At 46.9% G+C, this 24,910-nt stretch overlaps 1 protein-coding gene across 2 annotated transcripts in view; it reads left to right on the forward strand.

Moving 5' to 3' along the window:
• Positions 1-24,910, forward strand: part of SOS1 (SOS Ras/Rac guanine nucleotide exchange factor 1) — a 322,749-nt gene that overhangs the window by 71,489 nt on the left and 226,350 nt on the right. For both annotated transcript variants that reach the window (XM_030195899.1, XM_030195900.1), the window contains exons 4-5: positions 7,275-7,439; positions 22,783-22,992. In XM_030195899.1, the coding sequence (XP_030051759.1) occupies positions 7,275-7,439; positions 22,783-22,992 (375 nt within the window). The remainder of the gene's footprint in view (positions 1-7,274; positions 7,440-22,782; positions 22,993-24,910) is intronic.

Raw genomic sequence — 24,910 nt, forward strand, 5'->3', positions numbered from 1 at the left:
ACCCCTCCGGTACCGGCGGTGCTTGCGCCTCCGGTACCGTCGAGCGTGGCGCCGGCTGGCCCATCGCCCGGGGTGAGGTCCCCGACGTCGGTACTGCGTGCGGTGCCGACTGCGGCCACCTCCCAGGAGGGCTCCCCGACTACGTCGGCGGAGGGAGCTTCGCCGATGCGGGCCAGGGAGTCTACCTCTCGACGCCCCCATCGTGGACGTGGCTCCACTGAGTCGAGCCGGGCGAGGTTGCAGACACAGGTTCGTGAACTTGTGTCTGACACCGAGGGTGAGGCCTCGTGGGAGGAAGAAGAAGACCCCAGATATTTCTCTGACGAGGAGTCTGAGGGTCTTCCTTCTGATCCCACTCCCTCTCCTGAAAGACAGCTTTCTCCTCCTGAGAGTCTGTCTTTCGCTTCCTTTGTCCGGGAGATGTCTACGGCCATCCCCTTCCCGGTGGTTGTGGAGGACGAGCCCAGGGCTGAAATGTTTGAGCTCCTGGACTATCCTTCTCCACCTAAGGAAGCGTCCACTGTTCCCTTGCACCATGTCCTAAAAAAGACATTGCTTGCGAACTGGACAAAACCTCTAACTAATCCCCACATCCCCAAGAAGATCGAGTCCCAGTACCGGATCCATGGGGACCCAGAGCTGATGCGCACCCAGTTGCCTCATGATTCTGGAGTTGTGGATCTGGCCCTAAAGAAGGCTAAGAGTTCTAGGGAGCATGCTTCGGCGCCCCCGGGCAAGGACTCTAGAACCTTAGACTCCTTTGGGAGGAAGGCCTACCATTCCTCTATGCTCGTGGCCAAAATCCAGTCTTACCAGCTCTACACGAGCATACACATGCGGAACAATGTGCGGCAGTTGGCGGGCTTGGTTGATGCTCTTCCCCCTGAGCAAGCCAAGCCTTTTCAGGAGGTGGTCAGGCAGCTGAAGGCGTGCAGAAAATTCCTGGCCAGAGGGGTGTATGACACCTTTGATGTTGCGTCCAGGGCCGCTGCTCAAGGTGTGGTGATGCGCAGGCTCTCATGGCTGCGTGCCGCCGACCTGGAGAATAGACTCCAGCAGCGGATTGCGGACTCGCCTTGCCATGCGGACAACATTTTTGGAGAGAAAGTCGAACAGGTGGTAGAGTCTCTCCACCAGCGGGACACCGCATTCGACAAGTTCTCCCGCCGGCAGCCTTCAGCATCTACCTCTACAGGTAGAAGATTTTTCGGGGGAAGGAAGACTGTTCCCTACTCTTCTGGTAAGCGTAGGTACAATCCTCCTTCTCGACAGCCTGCGGCCCAGGCTAAGCCCCAGCGCGCTCGCTCTCGTCAGCAGCGTGCGCCTCAGCCAGGCCCCTCTGCTCCCCAGCAAAAGCAAGGGGCGAGCTTTTGACTGGCTCCAGCAGAGCATAGCCGACATCCAAGTGTCAGTGCCGGGCGACCTACCAGTCGGGGGGAGGTTGAAAGCTTTTCACCAAAGGTGGCCTCTAATAACCTCCGACCAGTGGGTTCTCCAAATAGTCCGGCAAGGATACACCCTCAATTTGGCCTCAAAACCTCCAAATTGTCCACCGGGAGCTCAGTCTTACAGCTTCCAGCACAAGCAGGTACTTGCAGAGGAACTCTCCGCCCTTCTCAGCGCCAATGCGGTCGAGCCCGTGCCATCCGGGCAAGAAGGGCTGGGATTCTATTCCAGGTACTTCCTTGTGGAAAAGAAAACAGGGGGGATGCGTCCCATCCTAGACCTAAGGGCCCTGAACAAATATCTCGTAAAAGAAAAGTTCAGGATGCTTTCCCTGGGCACCCTTCTCCCCATGATTCAGCAAAACGATTGGCTATGCTCTCTGGACTTGAAGGATGCCTACACACACATCCCGATACTGCCAGCTCACAGACAGTATCTGCGATTTCAGTTGGGCACACGCCACTTCCAGTACTGTGTGCTACCCTTTGGGCTCGCCTCTGCGCCCAGGGTGTTCACGAAGTGCCTAACTGTGGTAGCAGCGGCACTTCGCAGGCTGGGGGTGCACGTGTTCCCATATCTCGACGATTGGCTGGTGAAGAACACATCCGAGGCAGGAGCCCTGCAGTCCATGCAGATGACTATTCGTCTCCTGGAGCTACTGGGGTTTGTGATAAATTATCCAAAGTCCCATCTTCTCCCAGTGCAGAAACTCGAATTCATAGGAGCTCTGCTGGACTCTCGGACGGCTCGCGCCTATCTCCCAGAGACGAGGGCCAACAACTTGTTGTCCCTCGTCTCGCGGGTGCGAGCGTCCCAGCAGATCACAGCTCGGCAGATGTTGAGATTGCTGGGCCACATGGCCTCCACAGTTCATGTGACTCCCATGGCCCGTCTTCACATGAGATCTGCTCAATGGACCCTAGCCTCCCAGTGGTATCAGGCTGCTGGGGGTCTAGAAGACGTGATCCACCTGTCCACGAGTTTTCTCGAATCCCTGTATTGGTGGACAATCTGGTCCAATTTGACTCTGGGACGTCCTTTCCAAATTCCTCAGCCACAAAAAGTGCTGACAACGGATGCGTCTCTCCTGGGATGGGGAGCTCATGTCGATGGGCTTCACACCCAAGGAAGCTGGTCCCTCCAGGAACGCGGTCTACAGATCAATCTCCTGGAGTTGCGAGCGATCTGGAACGCTCTGAAGGCTTTCAGAGATCGGCTGTCCCATCAAATTATCCAAATTCAGACAGACAACCAGGTTGCCATGTACTATGTCAACAAGCAGGGGGGCACCGGATCTCGCCCCCTGTGTCAGGAAGCCGTCAGCATGTGGCTCTGGGCTCGCCGTCTCGGCATGGTGCTCCAAGCCACATATCTGGCAGGCGTAAACAACAGTCTGGCCGACAGACTGAGCCGGATTATGCAACCTCACGAGTGGTCGCTCAACTCCAGAGTGGTGCGCCAGATCTTCCAAGCATGGGGCACCCCCTTGATGGATCTCTTCGCATCTCGAGTGAACCACAAAGTCCCTCAGTTCTGTTCCAGGCTTCAGGCCCCCGGCAGACTGGCATCGGATGCCTTCCTCCTGGATTGGGGGGAGGGCCTGCTGTATGCTTATCCTCCCATTCCTCTGGTGGGGAAGACTTTGTTGAAACTCAAGCAAGACCGAGGCACCATGATTCTGATTGCTCCTTTTTGGCCGCGTCAGATCTGGTTCCCTCTTCTTCTGGAGTTATCCTCCGAAGAACCGTGGAGATTGGAGTGTTTTCCGACCCTCATCACGCAGGACGAAGGGGCTCTTCTGCATCCCAGCCTCCGGTCCCTGGCTCTCACGGCCTGGATGTTGAGAGCGTAGACTTTGCCTCTTTGGGTCTGTCAGAGGGTGTCTCCCGCGTCTTGCTTGCTTCCAGGAAAGATTCCACTAAGAGGAGTTACTTCTTTCTGTGGAGGAGGTTTGCCGTCTGGTGTGACAGCAAGGCCCTAGCTCCTCGCTCTTGTCCTACACAGACCCTGCTTGAATACCTTCTGCACTTGTCTGAGTCTGGTCTCAAGACCAACTCTGTAAGAGTTCACCTTAGCGCAATCAGTGCATACCATTACCATGTGGAAGGTAAGCCGATCTCAGGACAGCCTTTAGTTGTTCGCTTCATGAGAGGTTTGCTTTTGTCAAAGCCCCCTGTCAAGCCTCCTACAGTGTCATGGGATCTCAATGTCGTTCTCACCAAGCTGATGAAACCTCCTTTTGAGCCACTGAATTCCTGCCATCTGAAGTACTTGACCTGGAAGGTCATTTTCTTGGTGGCAGTTACTTCAGCTCGTAGAGTCAGTGAGCTTCAGGCCCTGGTAGCCCAGGCCCCTTACACCAAATTTCATCATAACAGAGTAGTCCTCCGCACTCACCCTAAGTTCTTGCCAAAGGTTGTGTCTGAGTTCCATCTGAACCAGTCAATTGTCTTGCCAACATTCTTTCCCCGTCCTCATTCCTGCCCTGCTGAACGTCAGCTGCACACATTGGACTGCAAGAGAGCATTGGCCTTCTACCTGGAGCGGACACAGCCCCACAGACAGTCCGCCCAATTGTTTGTTTCTTTTGATCCCAATAGGAGGGGAGTGGCTGTAGGGAAACGCACCATATCCAATTGGCTAGCAGATTGCATTTCCTTCACTTACGCCCAGGCGGGGCTGGCTCTTGAGGGTCATGTCACGGCTCATAATGTTAGAGCCATGGCTGCGTCGGTAGCCCACTTGAAGTCAGCCTCTATTGAAGAAATTTGCAAAGCTGCGACGTGGTCATCCGTCCACACATTCACATCTCATTACTGCCTGCAGCAGGATACCCGACGCGACAGTCGGTTCGGGCAGTCAGTTCTTCAGAACCTGTTTGGGCTTTAGGATCCAACTCCACCCCCCGAGGGCCCTGTTTGTTCTGTTCCAGGCTGCACTCTCAGTTAGTTGGTAAATTTTTTAGGTCAATTTCAGTTATGTCCTCGCCGTTGCGAGGCCCAATTGACCATGGTTATTGTTTTGAGTGAGCCTGGGGGCTAGGGATACCCCATCAGTGAGAACAAGCAGCCTGCTTGTCCTCGGAGAAAGCGAATGCTACATACCTGTAGAAGGTATTCTCCGAGGACAGCAGGCTGATTGTTCTCACAAACCCGCCCGCCTCCCCTTTGGAGTTGTGTCTTCCCTTGTATTTGTCTTGCTACATACTGGACTGGCCGGCTCGAGCCGGTTTCGGGCGGGAAGACGGCCGCGCATGCGCGCGAGGACTAGCAAAGGACTTTACTAGAGAAGTTTCCGATTGGAGGGGCTGCCGTGGACGTCAACCCATCAGTGAGAACAATCAGCCTGCTGTCCTCGGAGAATACCTTCTACAGGTATGTAGCATTCGCTTTCAATTCTCCAGTTACCCAATCAAAGAATTCAATGAGATTCGTTTGGCACGATTTCAGTCTGGTAAAACCATGTTGTCTCGGATCTTGCAACTTATTTGCTTCCAGGAAATTCACTATCCTTTCCTTCAGCATCGCTTCCATTACTTTTCCAATAACCGAAGTGAGGCTTACCGGCCTGTAGTTTCCAGCTTCTTCCCTATCACCACTTTTGTGAAGAGGGACCACACCATTAAGTACGAACCATTGTACCTTAGTGGTGAAGCTATGTTTTCATTGACTGTGGTTTATGGAGATAGGATCAAAGGAATTAACATATTGGAAAAACTGCCATTTATCCTGATATATTGGATCCTTAGCATGACAAAATCCCTGAAGCTGGATCTGTTAAAATCAGGTTTCCTCTCATCACGTTTTTACAGCCCTGAAGCGTTCTCCCTCCGGCACCGGCGATTCAGAGAGTCAGCCTTCTTGCCAGCGTCGGGGCCTCTCCTCAGGCGTGTCCCACCTCTGCGGAAAACAGGATGTTGCATTACAGTAGGTGGGATGCGCCTGAGGAGAGACCCTGACGCTGGCAGAAGGCTGACTATCTGAATCGCCGGTGCCGGAGGGAGAATGCTTCAGGGCACTGAAAATGACCACGCGGACTGCAGAGAGGCTGCGGGCGAAAAGCGAAAGCTGTAAGACTGGGGGGGGGGGGGGGGGGTGTGGAAGGGAGAAAGAGGTGCCCAAGGAGGCTTTAATGGACAGGAGTGGAAGTGAGCCTATGTAGTCCATTGTAAGCAAAGAAGCTGGTTTGGTTAATCTGTTTCCACCCCCCTGTGACGTGCCGCGCTCTTCATTTCTATAGTAGGATTACCCACCCTCGACGTCATCACGTTTTGACGCGAGGGCAGGGCACTCTCACTGTTCCGCCCTGGACGTCATCACGTTTTGACGCGAGGGCGGGGCAGAGAGAGATGTGACTTACTTACGAATGTTATGAACCCTTCACTGAAGCCATGGAGTCAGCTTCAGAACGTTGGAGGTGCTTTTTTATTATAGTAGATTCTTCTATATTCTATTCTCCACAAATTAAATATGAGGTAATATGATAAGAATAAGAATATGCAAGAAAAGGGGGAAATATAAATACTATATTTGTTGAATTACATTAACCTGCACTGTAAGGTTTAAGGACGTGCTGAGAACATGAAGACCATATATTAAACTTTAGAATGTTTATTTACAATACAGGTAATGTAATAATGTTACAAGAAAGAGACAGTTTTCACAGATCTTTCACTACTACTACTTGACATTTCTAAAGTGCTACTAGGGTTACGCAGCGCTGTACAATTTAACATAGAAGGACAGTCCCTGCTCAAGGAGCTTACAGTCTTCACAAGGGAAATGTGCTTCACAAGATTAGAAAGTCTGAATTAAAAATTAAGCTGGATAATGGTAACTCACTTTGATGGAGGCTGCTGGTTGGAGTGATGAAGGAGATCCTTGCTAGAAAAGAAGTCTTTTTGTTGCAGAGTTGTTGCTGGAGCCTGGAGAAAGTGTTATCAGGATGTGTGTGACGTCTAGCAAGGCTCAGTGAAGATCCAGATCAGGAAGCGGACAAAGAGAGTAGGGCCAGAGCACAAGAGAGAGGAGCAAGAGAGCAAACTGAGCATGTTCCAGGCTTTTTATAATCTCTTGTTGGACCATAGGCTGAAGTCAGGTGGGGTGTACTCGATCCAATGAAAATTCAGGGATAGCTGAAAACTGGTTTCATCTAGTTTTGAGATGGAGCATGGTAACTGGTCACATGTTTGATGACATCATAAGACTTTCTTTCTGGACATCTGCTGTGATATACATCCAGAAGGCTTCTGACAGGATTAAAAGAGTCTGTCAGAGTAAGTGGGCTGCTTTTGTCAGATTGGATAGGTAGATGGGCTTTTCAGTCTGAGTCATTGTCTGAGAATAGGTGGAGTTTCACTGTCTTAACTCCAGTCTCTGTGATTGCTGTCCATCTTCAGAGTTTTGTTCTTTGGAGATATGTTGATGGGCTTAGGTATCCACCCCAGCTAGTTTTTGATACATGGGAGGGTGATGGTCAGAGCAATTTATCTGTTACTGTTTCAGTAAGTCTTTGCAGCTGTATATTTTACATTTGTATCTGATCCAGCAAAATCAATAACTGACAAATTCATATCATGGTATAGAGGGGTTTAACAGGAGTAAAAGAGTGGGGGGGGGGGGGGGCGGTTGGTTACTGAGAAATTTGACAGTATTTTTATGATAAAATTGTTCTTTGTTAGCTGTGGAAGCACATATGTTTCATTTGCATTTACAAACAATTCTTCAGGAACCTTGCTATCTTTTCCTGCGGTCATTAAATGTTTTAATTTTATTGTGAATTTTATATACTTACGCTTTGATAAAACATGCTATTTTCTTTGTTTTCAGGAGGTCCTAGGTTATAAAATTGACCATCAGGTATCTGTTTACATAGTAGCAGTATTAGAATACATTTCTGCTGATATTTTAAAGCTGGCTGGAAATTATGTTCGAAATATACGGCATTATGAAATTACGAAGCAAGACATTAAAGTAGCAATGTGTGCAGATAAGGTAAGAGCAAATGACTTTTTAAAATAAAGCAAATTCATTAAGCATTTGTGGGTCTCGTTTTGAAAAGATAAGACTCAATTCTGTATTTAAAAATATAATAGACCAGCTTGATGGCTTAGCAGCAGTAGTGTACACTTCATGCTCTGGCTTCTGGTGTTTAGGCTTTGCATTCTAGGCCACTTGTGGATGGTTAGAGTTTTAGTAGTGCTGTACATCATTCAAAAGCTTTAACTGCACGATTAAATGTTTTGATTGCATGGATGATTGCATAAAGTGCCCCCTTCACATTTGCACCAATATAGTGCAAAATATAGACTGTAGATGTAAATTCTCAATACTGACATACTGTACTCCAGTTACTAACTGAAAATAAAATGATTTCTCTTACCTTTGTTTTTTGGTGATTTTATTTTTGTAATCATCTTATTCCCTGTCTCTGGTTCTGTTCCTCTGTCTGTGTTCTGAACTCTTTTATTTTCAGGGCCTCCTTTCTCCTCACCATTTCTTTTCTTTCCTCTTCTCTTCATTTCTTCCCCAAAAATACATCTTACACATTCAATCTTTCTTCCATTTTTCTTCCTCCTTATATCTCTCATTTATATCCCTTCCCCTTCATCCACGGGCACCATCTCCTCTCTTCTTTGGTTTCTCCTCCCTTCCTCTCTATGGGCACCATCTCATGTCATCTCATCCCTTCCCTTCCTCTCTTCTCCATTGGTGCAATCTCATTTTCACATACAACCCGGTGAGGATACAGGATACTTTGGTCTGAATTTTCTCCCATTCCTCTGACTGGCATATTTTTCTCTCCAGCTGCTTCTCCTCCCTTCCCATGCGCTCCTGCAGCTTTTTCTCTCCAGCTGCCCCCGTGTTCTCTCCTACCCCCTCCGCAAGCATTGACAGCCTTTTCTTTCCTACCACCCTGTGACTCTCTTCCAGACGCTTCCTCCCTCCTGCATAAGGGAAAGGGAAATGGTACTTGATATACTGCCTTTCTTTGGTTTTTGCAACTACATTTAAAATGGTTTACTACCTTCTCCTACTTGAGCACGCAGCTATGGAACGCTCTACCTACACACCTGAAAGCTACTGAAGATATAACAAACTTCCGCAAATCTCTGAAGACACATCTCTTCCAAAAAGCCTATAAAAAAAACACATAACCTACAAACTACCTCAACAATCCACACAATTAATACAGCTCTCCTCTATCCTACCTAACACCTTCCTCTATCTTCCCTCACCTAACCTTCAAACTTTAATAATTGTTCCCGTTATCATGAAGCGATTCTGTTGACCCTCCCTTACCTAATCCTCAAACACTAAGAACCATATCTGTTATCATGAAATGAAATGATTATGTCATTACCATACTCTGTAAGCCACATTGAGCCTGCAAATAGGTGGGATAATGTGGGATACAAATGCAACAGGTACTTATTTGTACCTGGGGCAATGGAGGGTTAAGTGACTTGTCCAGAGTGACAAGGAGCTACAGTGGGAATCCAACACAGTTCCACAGGATCAATGTCTGCTACTCCCACTCCTACCACTGACCCCCCTCCCTCCCCGATGCTCCTGGAGCTTGTTCTCTCCTGCCACCCCATGTTCTCTGTCATTTCATTCACAACTCTGCGCGGCCTTCCGAACACCTTGTACACATGGTGGCATTAAGCACACGCTGTTCTGCTCTTCTGTAACTGGAGCCCTCTCTCTCTAGCGGCAGACTCCTGTAGCAGGAAACAGGAATTTTCATCCAAGGAGGTGGGACACTAGAGAGGGGAGGGCTCCAGTTACAGAGGAGCAGAGCAGTGTGTACTTAATGCCGCTGTGTGGTTTCGTTGTGCTCCTTGAAGAGAGGCTGTGTTTTTTTTTTTTCTGGTGTGTCTTCACATGCTCAGTCAAAGAGCTTTTTTGGTTATTTTCTGGAAGATTTTTCTTCTGTCCATCTTCGGGTCCCCTTTTCCCTTAATATTTTTTTTAGTAACTTTGCCCTTTTTTAAACTTTATTTTCCAGTCAGTAGGCCGCGTTTAGGCCTTGACGCGATTGGGCTTTTCCTGTCTCTTTTTTTTCTCAGTTCCTTTCCCCATTTTCCAGCACCATTGAACCATTTGATTTAGCTGCAGAAGTTTTTCTGTCCATGTCATCTAAAGTTCCCAGTGGCTTTAAGCGCTGTACCCAGTGCAATTTGACCATCTCTGGCGCAGACACCTATTCTTAGTGTCAAGTGCTTAGGGTTTGACCATAGCCCTGCTAACTGTCCTCGGCGTATTCACAAGAGAACACAGGTGTCCAGAGAGGATCAACGGGAAAAGAATTTTGGAGTCAGGTCCAAGTCCTTGACTCTTGCATTGACATTGGGGTTGGTGGCGTCAGCATCGACATCAAAGATTGCATCAGGAGCTTCAGTCCTAGGATGGCTACTTTGAGATCTATGGACGCTGGCAGCAGTAGTGCATCAAGTAGGTCTCCACTTGTCTCGATGCCAGCTACTGGACAGGGCCCCTGTGCTGGCCAGTATTGTACCCGACCCTGAGGCGATGTGAAGGAGTCTCTGTGCAGAGCTTTTTGTGAAGGCTAAGAAACATAGGCACTGGTCCTTCTTGACGCATGGTGCCGTGAGCTCCGGGGCATTAAGAGAGTTAGTACCCGAGAAGCGTCTGCACCGGGAGGATCGCTTCCCCTCCATTGAAGAGGTGCCGATGCACTAGTCTCCAAGCAGCCAAGACCCAGCTCCTGTCTCAGCCCCAGCGGTTTTGCAACCTGTCTCTGGGCCGGCACCTCAGCTTTTCCCGATGTCGATTGTATTCGGGCCTTGTTATCTGAACTGCTGGATGGTCTCATGCAGCAGTGTGCATCGGTACTGGGGGTGCTTGCGCCTGCTGTACCTCCTGCTGCGGCCCCACGTGGCACTCAGCCTCCCGTGCAGTCTCCAACGTTGGTGTCGCATATGGTATCAGTGTTGACTGTCACCCAGGCCGGTACCCCCTCAATGTCAGTGGAGGAAGCTTCACTGTAGTCGAGGTGGGAGCCGGCTCCTCAACATCCTTCTTGGGGGGACGTCTTTCCTTTACATCGAGGCAGGCTTGGTCTTAACACTCCCAATCGGAAGTTTTGTCCAACACCGATGAGGAACACTCATGGGAGTCAGAGGGGGCTCCAAGGTACTTTTCCTAGGATGAGTCCCATGGCATCCCCTCTGAACCCTCCCCTCCACTTGAAAGTCTCCTCTGGAGAGCCTTTCATTTCTATCTTTTGTAAAGGTAATCAATAGAAACAAAATAAAACATGGAAAAGAAAATAAGATGATACCTTTTTTATTGGACATAATACATTTCTTGATTAGCTTTCTGCCCTTCATCAGATTGGAAATAGGCAAATGTTGGTAGATTACAGTATATATAAGTGAAACATCAAAGCATTTCAGTGACAGTCTAACAGGATGGGGGTGGGTAGGTGAGAGATATGCATGGAAACATGAAGGCATTTCAGTGACAGTCTAACAGGATAGGGGTGGATGGGTATCTACCTGTCTCTCACCCATCCACCCTCATCCTGTTAGTCTATCACTGAAATGCCTTGATGTTTCCATGCATATCTCACACCTACCCACCCCCATCCTGTTAGACTGTCACTGGAGTGCTTTGATGTTTCACTTACATATACTGTCATCTACCAACATTTGCTTATTTCCGATCTGATGAAGAAGGGCAACCTTCGAAAGCTAATCAAGAAATGTATTAAGTTATGTCCAATGAAAAAGGTATCTTATTTTCTTTTCCATGTTTTATTTTGTTTTATTTCTATTGATTACCTTTAAAAGTGGACTAACACATCTACCACACCTCTCTACTCCTCTTTTGTAAAGGAAGTGGCTGTGGCCATTCCATTTCCTTTAGAAGTGGAGGACGAGCCCAGGGCTAAGATGCTTGAGGTCCTGGACTGTATGTCTCCTAGGGAGGCTGTGACTGTCCCTCTCAATGAGGTACTCAAGGAAGTCCTCGATCAGAACTGGGAGGCCCCTCTGTTGGTCCCTGTCATTACCAAGAAGATTGACACCCAGTACCAGATCCACAGTACACTTGGTTTTAGTAGGCCCCAGTGGCCTCACAATTCAATGGTGGTGGAATATTCTCCCAGGCAGAGAAGCTAGAACCTTGGACTCTTTTGGGAAGAAGATGTTCCAGGTTTAAATGGTGGTGTCCTGTATTCAGTCTTACCAGCTCTTTATGAGTGTCTACTTGCAGGACTTGGAGCATAAGTTGCTGGACTCGGAGGAATCTCTCTCTCTAGAACAGGCCGAGTCAGTACGCCAGTTGGCCAAGCAGCAGGAACTCGGAGGAATCTCTCTCTCTAGAACAGGCCGAGTCAGTACGCCAGTTGGCCAAGCAGCAGAAGACGTGTCATAAGTTCTTGACCAGGGGCGCCTATGACACTTTTGACGTGGCATCCAGGATATCTACACAGAATATAGCAATGCGCAGACTCTCATGGTTGCGTGTTTCTGACTCGGAGTATTCTGTTCAGAGAGGTTGGCAGATGCCCCATGCCGGGGGATAACCTTTTTGGAGAGAAGGTTGAGGAGGTCACTGACCAAATCAAGAAACATACTGATACCATCTCTTCTCTCTCCCGCCGGATGCCTTCTGCATCTGCCTGGTAAGTTGGGGAAGGGTGCCTACTACCCACAGAGGCATAGGTATGCTGCTCCCTCTCACCAGCTTGCTCAAGCTCAACCCCATTGTGCTCATTTTCATCAACAGTGTGCACCTAAGGCTCCCTGCTACTCCCCAGCAAAAGCAAAGGGTGAGCTTTTGACTGGCTCCAGCAGAGTATAGCCGCTGTCGGTGTCCTTACCGGATGACTGTCCAGTTGGAGGGCGCCTGAAATTTTTCCACAAAAGGCGGCCCTTTTAACCTCCGACCGGTGGGTTCTTCAAATAGTCCTTCTCGGTTAAAAAAAAACCCTCAAAATTGTCCACTGAGAGCTCATCATTTCAGCTGTCAGCACAAGAAGGTACTTGCAGAGGAACTCTCCGCCCTTCTGAATGTCCATGCTGTCGAACCCGTTCCACCAGGGGAAGAAGGGTGGGGATTCTATTTCAGGTATTTCCTTGTCCAAAAGAAGACAGGGGAGATGCATCCATGTACAGATTCCTGGTCAAAGAAAAGTTCAGGATGGTTTCCCTGGACACTCTTCTTCCCATGATTCAGAAGCACGATTGGCCATAAAGGACTTAAAGGACCTCATATACATACATCCTGATATTTCCAGCCCACCGGAAAGTATCTTTGGTTTTAGCTGGGAGTGCGCCACTTCAGTACCAAGTGTTGCCTGTTGGCTTCGGGTCAGCACCTAGGATCTTTACCAAATGCCTAACAGTAGTTGCAGCATTGCTACGTAGGCTGGGAATACATGAGTTCCCTTATCTTGATGATTGGCTGGTGAAGAGCACGTCAGAGGTCGGTGCTAGGGAGCCCATGCAGAGGACTGTTCGGGTGTTAGAACTACTGGGGTTCGTTATAAACTACCCCAAGTCTCATCTTCAATCTGTCCAGTGATTTGGAGTTCAGTGGAGCACTGTTCGATATGCAGAAGGTTTGAGCCTTCTGTGCAGAATCAAGAGTGAACACTCTAGCTGCCCTGGCTCCTCAGGTTTGAGACTCTCAGCAGGTCATACCTTGGTAGATGTTGAGGTTACTGGGCCGTATGGCTTCCGTAGTTTGTGACACCCATGACACGTCCTCAGATGAGATCAGCCCAATGGACCCTAACTTCCCAGTGGTGCCAAGCCATGGGAAGTCTAGAGGATGTTATCCAAGTGTTCCCATACCTTGTTCACTCTGTTCTGGTGTACCATTTGATCTAATTTGACTCTGGGTCGTCTTCCATTCCAAATTCCTCAGTCTCAAAAGATGCTGACAACAGATGCATCTCTCCTAGTTTAGTGAGCTCATGTGGATGGGCTTCACACTTAAGGAGCCCGGTCAGATGAGGAAACAGGTCTTTAGATCAACCTCTTGGAACTCTGGGTGATGTGGAACTCTCTAAAGGCTTTCAGAGATTGTCTGTCTCACCAAATTGTACTCATTCAAACAGACAAGCAGGTTGCAATGTGTTTCACCAACAAGCAAGGGGGCACCGGATCATGCCTTCTGTGTCAGGAGGCCATTTGGATGTGGTGCTGGGCTCGCCAGCACGGCACATTCCTTCAAGCCACTTATCTTGCGGGCAAAAACAACAGTCTGGCCGACAGACTGAGCAAGGTTATGCAACCACACGAGTGGTCTCTCAGCATGGGCGATGCCTGCAAGATCTTCCAAGCATGGGGCACCCCCTCAGTGTATCTCTTTGCCACTTACCTGAATCACAAAGTTCCTCAGTTCTGTTCCAGGCTTCAGGCTCATGACAGACTAGTGTCGGATGCCTTCCTCCTGCATTGGGAGACGGGTCTTCTGTATGCTTATCTTCCCATCCCTCTTGTGGGGAAGATTTTGCTGAAACTCAAGCAAGACCATGGGACCATGATCTTTATCATATCTTACTGCCAACTGCAGATCTGGTTCCCTCTTCTTCTGGAGTTATCCTCTGAAGAACCATGGGATATTGGTATGTTTTCTGATCCTCATCACACAGAACAAGGGATCTCTTTTCCATCCCAACCTTCAGTCTCTGGCTCTCACAGCCTGAATGTTGAGAGCCTAGAATTAGCTTCTTTTGGTCTGTCGGAGGGTGTCTCTTGGGTCTTATTGGCTTCCAGGAAGGATTCTACCAAGCAGTGTTGCTCTTTTGAATGGAGGAGGTTTGCTGTCTTGCGTGAGGGCAAGGCCTTAGATCCTATTTCCTGCCCTGCTTGAATATCTTCTGCACCTTTCTGAGTCTGGTCTTAAGATCAACTCCGTGAGGGTTCACTTCAGTGCAGTTAGTGCTTATCATCACCGTATAGAGGGTAAGCCCATCTCTGGATGTCCTCTAGTTTGCTTTGTGTGAGATATGCTTTTGTGAAAGTCCCCTGTCAAACCTCCGCCTGTGTCATGGGACCTCAACGTCATTCTCACCCAGCTGATGAAAGCTCTATTCGAGCCTCTGAGTTCCTGCCATCTGAAATTCTTGACCTTGGAAGGTCATTTTCTTAGTGGCTGTTACTTCAGCTCATAGAGACAGTGAGCTTCAGGCCTTAGTAGTGGATGCACCTTATACTAAGTTTCATCACAACAGAGTAGTCCTCCACACAGACCCTGCCAAAAGTTGTGTCTGAGTTCCATTTGAACCAATCGATTGTCTTGCCAACATTCTTTCCCTGAACTCATCCTCATCCTGGCGAGAGTTGTCTCCAATTTATGTTTTTATTTTTGCTGTAGTAGTAGTGTACTTGTGGTGGGTGGGAAGGCACTTGCGCATTTGCGGTGGAGTATCTCGTTCTCCACAAAGCTCTGTTTCGAGCCTGTTAGAAGCTCTGGACCAGGCAATGCGGAGCCGCATTTCCACTTGTGAGAATATGAAGCCTGGGGGGGTCACGTGATGCCTGCTTCCTAGGAAGACGCAGACCTGTGCAGCTCCCCCTGACACCAGCCGAAATCTGCTGAAATATCGAAGATCCTGAAATTTTTGAAGCCAGAAAAGCAGTGCAGGGGCGAGAAGAACATCACCGGCTACTGCGGGGCTGAATTCGGAAAGGCGGAACGTCTGAGTTATGCCCACAAGGGCGCAACGAAAATCTAAAACACCGCGAACTCAGGCCCTGAATAAAATGGCGGCGCTACAGCGTGACCAAAATCCAGATCCAAGCGTGCCCCCGAACCCGACGCTCATGCAGACAACGGAGTGGGTCCAGGAAATCACCCGTTCGGTATCGGCGGCATTAGCTGACCGCCTGAATAAATTACAATCAGCTGTAGAGGAAATACATGAGAAGTTCGATGCGCATTCCAACAGGCTGCAGGAGATGGAACAGCGGATCTCGACGGGCGAAGAGGAGGCGAGGGCCACGGCGACTTTGGTCGCCGCACTGCAGAAGGAGACGGGAGAACTGCGAGAAAGAATTGAAGACCAAGAAAACCGGAATCGCAGGAACAATCTGCGGGTGATCGGGCTACCGGAGACGGTGGCAGGTAATGAATTGTACCGGTTCTTTGACTCCTGGCTACCCCATGCGCTGGGCCTGGAGGAATCCCAGAGTACTTTTTGCTGTGATAGAGCCCATCGAGTGGGAGCGAAGGGAGATGCTAATGCCAAGCCACGTACAGCTATAGCCCATTATACTAACTGGCTCTCCAAGGAAAAGCTGATGAAAGCATTCCGGGCGCGTGGGAGTGTGGATTATGAAAATCATCGCATACTTTTGTTCAATGATTACTCCGCCCGGATCGCAGCGCAGAGGAGGGCAATGGCCCCCGCGTGCTCCGAGCTCCATAAGAAGGGAGTGCGCTTCGCGCTCCTGTATCCCGCGAAACTGCGAATATGGCATGAAGGGAAGACATTACTCATGCAGGAGATCGGGGAGGCCCAAGCGTTTCTGCGCACGTTAAATGCCAATGCGCAAGAGGGCTGAAACAGCTGGAACTGTGGGAGCTGGAAAGCAATCTGTTTGCAGTGGCGGTGGACTGGTGATACCTTTGCAGATTCATAGTTCAAGATGATCTCTGCACTAGTTAATGGCGAGCCTACTGCCTTTGAGGTTTGGACTGAGAACATTGCTAAAAGTATGTTGGGAGAGAGGGAAGCAGGAGTTGAATTGGTTGTTATCTAGTTGAGAAGGTTTATTAATGATTTTAGTGCTTCATTAAGTGGAAGGGAAGGGATCTGATCATTTAGGGCTCAATGAGCTGGGAAGGGGGTGGGGCTAAGGGCGGTTCTGGGAAGTTGAAGGATGGGGAGAGAGAAGGGGACTACAGAGGGGAAGGAGAAGGGAGGAGAGATGACAGCGAGGGGACAGGGGAGGGAGAATAAGGGGGGAGGGAAAGAAAGGGGGATATGTGTGTGCGCGCGTTTGGTGTATGGAAGTGTGGGTGAAGGGGGTGGGGTGGGGAGTAAAAGGAACACGAAAGCGAATTGAAACCCAGATAGGGATTCAGAGGGGAGGAGGAGAGAGAGGAATGCGGAATAGATTTGGAAGGTCTTTTGAGGGGCAACAAGAGGGATTTCGCTGGTCCAGCTGGGAGACCAGTGAAAGGGATGCTGGCAAAACCATAACGAGTACTCTTATTGGGGGCGAAGATGGCTAACCTAAAAGTAGTTACTCTTAATGTTGATGGACTTCACTCCCCGGTTAAGAGAACCAAAGTGCTTTCCTGGTTGAAAAAAGAGAAGGCTGATATAGCTTTCATTCAGGAGACACACTTAACCGCGATAGAACACCAAAAACTTAGGAGGGATTGGGTGGGTGAGGTAGAATATGCTTCTTATAACTCTAGGCAAAGGGGGGTGGCTATTTTAATCCATAAGCAACTGCCTTTTACCATGCATAAGGTGATCTCAGATACGGAAGGAAGATATGTACTTGCATTGGGAGACCTATGGGGTCAGAGTATCCTATTGTGTAACGTTTATGGACCCAACTAGTGGCTAAAGTGGTACCATTCCCGGACTGTCACATAGTGATGGGGGGAGATTTTAACTGTTTGGCCGACCAGACAGTGGATTGTAAACCAAGGAAGCTAAGGGGAGGGAATTGGGGGAGCAGGGGGGTTAATTTCTTACTATCCCAGCTAGGATTGGTGAATATCTGGAGGCTTTTGCACCCACATGACAGGGAATTCACCTTCTACTCTCACCCCCACAACACATACTCTCGGATTGACTATCTGCTTACTACACCATCCCTGCTTTCTAGGTCCTCTCACGTTCACATAGTGGACTGCACCCTTAGCGATCACTCAGCTGTCACCATGACGATATCTTTTGCAGAAGGCCAGGGAGAGAGAGTGTGGAAACTTCATTCCCATCTGTATCATGACAAGGAGTTCCGAGAATATCTATGGAACAAGTGGATAGATTACCAAATGTATAATCATACAGGGGACGTAGACGCGGGTACATACTGGGAAGCATCGAAGGCAGTAATGAGAGGTTACATAATAGCTTACACAGCGGGGAAAAAGAAGGAGAGAGAGGCAGACCTGTTGAGACTGTCTAATGAGTACCACACTTTGAGGAGAACACATCTGACCACTCTGTTAAAGCAGGATAGTGCACGCATATTAGAGGTTAGACATCAAATAGATGAAATCTTGAATCAGAGAGCGCAGCGAGATATATACTTCCAACGATTCAGATTATTCAAGTGGGGAAACAAAGCTGGGAAGCTACTGGCAGCATTAGTTAGGCCATATCGTAAGCGGCAACTTATTACCACTATTAGGGATACGGCAGGCAGGGAGTGTACCACAGAAAAAAACATCACACAGCAATTTGTTAATTTTTATAGTTCTTTATACGGGGTAAGAGAGTTTGATCAAGTGGCATGTGAGGCCTTTTTTCAAGATGTTCACCTTCCTACCCTGGCACCTGACCAGTTAAGTACTCTTAATAGTCCAATAGTGGAGCAGGAGGTTAAACAAGCCATCAAATCTTTAAAGCTGACCAAGGCGCCAGGACCAGATGGATACGGCCCGGAGTATTATAAAATTTTGGCAGACCTGGTGGCGGCCCCCTTGGGAGATTGGTTTAATGGGATGGGGAATGGATTAACTATACAGAACAATATGGCCCATATAGTGTTAATTCCAAAACCCGGTAAAGACTTAACCCAGGTGGGTTCTTATCGTCCCATTTCATTGTTAAACCAGGATATTAAAATCCTGGCCGCTATCATGGCTCGACGGATGAATGGGGTGGTTTCTTGTTTAGTTCATGAAGACCAAGTGGGATTTGTCCCGGGGAGGCACGCCTCCATGAACATTATGAGAGCTCTTTTGGCCATACAGGAATGTAGGGGTAGAGGGGGGCTGGAAGTCATTGCGGGCCTCGATATGGAGAAGGCGTTTGACAGCATTTCGTGGCAATATCTGTTTTGGACACTAAATCGCTACGGCATAACAGGGACCTATATCTCATGGATTAAAACGCTTTATACTCTCCCAGTGGCCAGATTGTTAATTAACGGTAAACTCACAGAGAGCTTTCCCTTACAAAGGGGAACCCGTCAAGGATGCCCCCTGTCACCGCTCCTTTTTTTGTTGGCCATAGAACCGTTAGCTATAAAAATTAGGGGACACAGGGCTATAAGGGGGATAAGGGTGGGTACACAGGACTTCTGGGTGAATCTGTTTGCAGATGACATCTTAGTATACTTGGCCAATGGACCTAGAGATCTTCCACGGATGTTAGAAATAGTAGGGGATTATGGGGAATTATCAGGTCTGCGGGTCAACTGTCTAAAATCAGAAGTACTTCCATTGTCAGGAAGTTCTGCGGACCCAGGCCTGTCGGGGATGTCAATACCGCTTGCCCGAGGAGCTATGAGATATTTGGGAATTTTCCTCAGTGTAAACCCCTTGATATTCTATAAGAAAAATATAGTGGATACACTGGACAACATCAGAAAGCTATGTGATAGATGGAAATAATTGCCGCTTTCCCTGATGGGTAGAATAGCCTTAGTTAAAATGGTCTTACTACCAAAGATCCTATACCCACTACAAGCGGCCCCCTTGTGGGTGTTGAGGAGGGACGAGCGCCTATATCGGTCTATTATACGCGCCTTTATCTGGCGGGGGAAGGGAGCAAGGATCGGACATCAAAAGCTCTCTTTGAATAGGGCCATGGGAGGTCTGGCATTGCCTGAATTACGTTTGTACAATGTGGCTGCACTTATGCGACTCATTTTTGAGGGACTGACGGGTAGCTACCGGTTTTTGCCGGGTGGCGGATTAGAGGATTGGAGTGCCCCGTGGTCCTTCACAAATTTACTGCACATGAGGCCTAGTAACATATATGACACTGCAGGGAGACTGACCTTTTTGCAGCCTCTACGCAGGGCATGGGCTTGGTGGAGAGGGCAACAAAATAGAGCGTCGGAGGCTTCCCCTTTCTTGGGCATGGTGGGCAATGCAGATTTTCCGGCAGGCCTGGGATATTCTATCTTTGATAAATGGAGAGAGAAGGGATGTGTGATGTTGGTCCACCTTATGGAGCAGGGACAGGAGCACATAGACACTTTTGAACAGCTGAAGGAAAGGTGGGAAATCCCTAATAATCATTTATTGCAATATCTACAAGTACGGCATTATTACTCTTCTTTGCAACAGGCACACAGGGACAAATGGTTGTGGGGACCTATGGACAAGATTTTACTGCGCACACCGTACAAGATGAATAGCCTAACTACATGGTACAAAGTCCTGCAAATGCATAGACCCTTGGGGGGGATGGAAAGATTAATGGATCAGTGGAATAGAGAGTTGAAAAGGAATTATACTATTAAGGAGTTTGATAAACTCTTTTCTAATATATATGACATGGTTAAGGTAGCGGATCTCCAAGAAACCCAATACAAAATATTGCATAGAGCATACATTACAAAGGCCAAGGGGGCAGCTATAGGACTGTGGGAAGAGGGACAATGCACCAAATGCCAGAAGGGGCGGGGGACTTTTCTTCACTCCTTTTTGGAGTGCCCTTCCCTTTCCTTGTGGAACCGAGCATTTCAGCTGATTACTGAAGTCACAAATAGACAGAGTGGGACTATGCCACCTTATTATTGGGAGACCAAGACCTTTTGATTGCCCAAGGACTTACTAAGCCGTGCAGAAGATTCATATACACCTCTCTTTTACTGATCAAAAAGACCATCCTACAATATTGGATCCAACCAGAGAGCCCTTCGGGGGAAGTGTGGTACAACAAAATGAGAATGGTTGGTGAGAATGAGTGCCGAATTTATTCTGATTCCGCAAAACTTGCTAATAGACAATATCATGCTTTGTGGACAGCATGCTTAAAAGTGTTACCTTTACAGGGTAATGAGGGAAGGGAGGAAGGGTAAGTGGAGTGTGTATGGGATGCGGTTGATGAGTTATGGAATGGGTTAGAGTGGTGCGTATGATGCATGAGTGTAAAGGGGGGGAATAAAATGGAAAATGCAGTGTGCAGCGTAAGCCATGTTGGCGATTTATGGATCAATCCTTTTGATAGATAACATTTCTTTGTGATGTTGTATAACTATAATTGGAAGTTGTGGAATTTGTACAAACACTGTTGCACTGTGTTAATAAAAATAATAATAATAAAAAAAAAAGAATATGAAGCCTGTTTTCCTCGGAGAACACCTGCTACAGGTAAGTACCTTTGCTTTATGTCTCTGATTTTCCTAGTATCGCCAGCCAAGGTCTGTTACTCTTTGCTGTAGAGGACACAAATTTATAGCAGAATTGGGGGGGGGGAGGGGGGGGGTTAAAATCTGGGAATGATACTGTGTCAGGCCATCCACTAGGAGCTTAATGAACAGGCAGCCATTCACCACTGATGTCACCCAGAAGTCACTCTTACCATTTTGGTCACTTTACTTGTATGGACTGTAGCCTCTTCATGTCTTTTATGAGATATGGCTTCCAGAACTGGACACAGTTCTCTAAAAGACCTGTATAGAGGCATTAGGATGCCCGTTCTGCTTGTTATGCCCCATCTCTATGCAACCTAGCATCCTTTTGGCTTTGGCTACTACTGCCTTGTCACATTCTTTTGCCACCTTAAGATCTTCAGACACTATTACACCAAGATCTCTCTTGGTGCATGGACATCCTCTTTTCCTTTTAGTTGTTTTTTTTTTAATTTATTTCTTTATTTAAATATTTCAGTACTTCACCACTGAAAGTGAATATGCAATCGGCATTATTTAACATGAAATAAGAAAAATAATAAGTAAATATCTTAACAGCCAGTTTGTCCACAAATTAAGAAATTAGATTCCAAGGTCAAGAAAATTCAAAAGGAAAACAGATAAAATTCAATGGATGCTACCTCTGGTTCAGACCCCAACCTGCTAGTTAGGGAGGGCTTACTACATTCACATCAACTCTTGCATCAATAAATTATTTTAACTGTTTTGGGTCTACAAACTGAAAATGTTTTCCCTCAAGCATTACATTACAAAAACAAGGAAAACGCAAAACAAAGTTTGCTCCCAATGCCACCACCCTAGGACGAAGTTCCAAAAAGGCCCTTCGTCTCATCTGTGTAGGCCATGAGAGATCTGGAAAAATTCGAACCTTTGAGCCCAAAAACAGATTTTCTAAATGTCTCAGGGAAAGTCTTAATGCAGCATTCCTATCAGGCTCCAGCACAAAAGTGACAAGCAAAGTTAACCTCTGAGTAACTATTTCTAGTGAACTTTCAAGGAAAGAATTAAGATTCATTCCCTCCTCCACTGCAGGGGGATTTCCTTCCACCACTCCAATACTCCCGATGTAATGCGCCCATGTAATGGGGGGGGGGGGGGGGGGGGGGGAGTGAGTTCTTGTCCATTCCCAGAATGTCCACCATATATTTTCTAACCATTTCCAAAGGTGAAATTAACGGCGATTTGGGAAAATTAAGAAACCTAAGGTTAAGTCTTCTAGACTGATTTTCCAGGTATTCCAGTCGTTTATGTAGGAAATTATTATCTTTAACCAAAGCTGTTTCTACAGATCCCATTTCTTGAATTTTAATATCCACATTTCCCAGTTTCTGGGTTTGCTGTGCAGTCATTTGCGCTTGAAGCAGGGCAGCCTCAGAAAGAACTTTAATATCAACAGTATTCTGCTTTAAAGTAGTTTGCTTTTTCCTTTTAGTTGTAACAAGGCAGCGTTTTAATAGTACAGCTGCTTTTAAATAGTATGCTTAAGTTGTGCTATAAGTTTTGTATTGAGGAACCAAATATGATGAGTCTTGGAGATTCCAGGTTTTGTCTTCTAATTTTTGTACAGCGCCGTCAATTATGGAATCATGCAGTACAACACAGGTTGCAAAATAAATCTTTGCATCTAAGCCTATGCTACTAATCCATTTTTTATAATCACTTGTAAAATTAGCTTTGCTACTTACTTGCCTTATGCATATTTATGCATATACATAGAAATTGTTTTTTTTATAAATGTCAAGGGTTGAATTGATGCATAGAATATCATTAAGATATTAGAAATAGAGCAGGGGTGGGATGTGGGAGGGAGTAGAGGGGGTAAGTCTGTTATAAACAAAAAGTCTGATGACAGTCTATCCGGTTGTATTTAATTTGTTCATTTTGATATTAGAATTGCTGTTTTCTATATTGTTGGAAATATTAATGTGTTGTCATCAATAAAACTCTTGAAACATAAATGTCAAGGGTTATTTTCCATTTTCCTTTTCTTGCTTTTTATATAGGTGTTGATGGACATGTTCCACCAAGATGAAGATGACATTAGTATGTTGTCCTTAACTGAAGAAGAGCCTTCTACTCTAGGAGAGCAAGCATATTATGACTTGGTCAAGGCATTTATGGCAGAGGTTCGACAGTATATAAGGGAACTAAATCTTATTATCAAAGTTTTTAGAGAACCTTTTATCTCCAACTTTAAATTGTTTTCTTTCCATGTAAGTATTTTATCTTGTTATGGGCTGCATTATTTTACAAGCATAATTTTGTGAACTAACTATTTTAAGCTACTTCCTTCTCATTCTTCAAATTAGGAGACTTTTAAGATTTTGTCACATTTTGCAGTTATTAAAAAATAAAATTGTATAGTATATTTGTCCCTAACCCCCCTGTACTAATCTGCCCTAGTGCTGACACAGCCCATTTGCTTGGCTTAGTAAACAGTGGGGGTAAGTTTAGGGAAAAGTAACATTTATTATAATACTCTGTAAAATAGAATGCCACAATGGACCTCCTTAAAGCATCAACCTGGGGCATGTGTAAACTGTTTCTCGAGCTCAGCTTGTAAAGGTCATCTACTTTTTATCCTTTATTAGTAAATAAAAATAGTTCTTGTTTTAACTGGATAAATTTCAGATAAAAGCTATATAAAAACACAAGTGGTGTTAAATAGTGGCGTTGAAGTGATGATGTTTGATCCTCATACCAAACCATTTTCTATAATGTGAAAAGATCCGTTTGCAGAATTCTAAACCCAGGCTCACCAATATCTAGCATTATGGGTAACTTCATCTGCAAGAACATTTAAACATTTTTTGAACAGCATTTATAGGATAAGTTATTCATATTGAACGTGAAACTCATATACTAGTACCAAAGCAGTGGTTCATTACATATCTGTAGCCAGTAAGTTTCTAACCGCCCTGTTTACAAAGCCACGTGACACTTCAGACACAGGCCATTCAAAGTGAATGGGCTGTGTCGGTACTACTGCATCAGCAGCTGCTTAGTGCAGCTTTGAAAACAGGGGCCTAAAAAAGGTGATTTAACCGTTGAAAAATATGAGAGGCCATCAAAAACTTTTGGCTTACATAGAAAATTCATCCTTCTCTATTTTCTTTCCTACTACTACTATTTAGCATTTCTATAGCGCTACAAGACGTACGCAGCGCTGCACAAACATAGAAGAAAGACAGTCCCTGCTCAAAGAGCTTACAATCTAATAGACAAAAAATAAAGTAAGCAAATCAATTAATGTACAGGAAGGAGGAGAGGAGAGTAGGTGGAGGCGAGTGGTTACGAGTCAAAAGCAATGTTAAAGAGGTGGGCTTTCAGTCTAGATTTAAAGGTGGCCAAGGATGGGGCAAGACGTAGGGGCTCAGGAAGTTTATTCCAGGTGTAGGGTGCAGCGAGACAGAAGGCGCGAAGTCTGGAGTTGGCAGTAGTGGAGAAGGGAACAGATAAGAAGGATTTATCCATGGAGCGGAGTGCACGGGAAGGGGTGTAGGGAAGGACGAGTGTGGAGAGATACTGGGGAGCAGCAGAGTGAGTACATTTATAGGTTAGTAGAAGAAGTTTGAACAGGATGCGAAAACGGATAGGGAGCCAGTGAAGCGACTTGAGGAGAGGGGTAGTATGAGTAAAGCGACCCTGGCGGAAGACAAGACGGGCAGCAGAGTTTTGAACCGATTGGAGAGGGGAGAGGTGACTAAGTGGGAGGCCAGCAAGAAGCAGATTGCAGTAGTCTAAACGAGAGGTAACAAGGGTGTGGATGAGGGTTTTGGTAGAGTGCTCGGAAAGAAAGGGGCGGATTTTACGGATGTTGTAAAGAAAGAAACGACAGGTCTTGGCGATCTGCTGGATATGAGCAGAGAAGGAGAGAGAAGAGTCAAAGATGACCCCAAGGTTTTGAGCTGAGGAGACAGGGAGAATGAGAGAGCCATCAACAGAAATAGAAAATGGGGGGTGGGTTTGGGGGGAAAAATGAGAAGCTCGGTTTTGGTCATGTTTAATTTCAGGTGTCGTTGAGACATCCAGACAGCAATGTCAGACAAGCATGCTGAAACTTTGGTTTGGATGCAAGGTGAGATATCAGGGGTAGAAAGGTAGATTTGGGAGTCATCAGCATAGAGATGG

Source organism: Microcaecilia unicolor, chromosome 3 (assembly GCF_901765095.1).
Source record: "Microcaecilia unicolor chromosome 3, aMicUni1.1, whole genome shotgun sequence".
In the NCBI taxonomy this organism is placed as follows: Eukaryota; Metazoa; Chordata; class Amphibia; order Gymnophiona; family Siphonopidae; genus Microcaecilia; species Microcaecilia unicolor.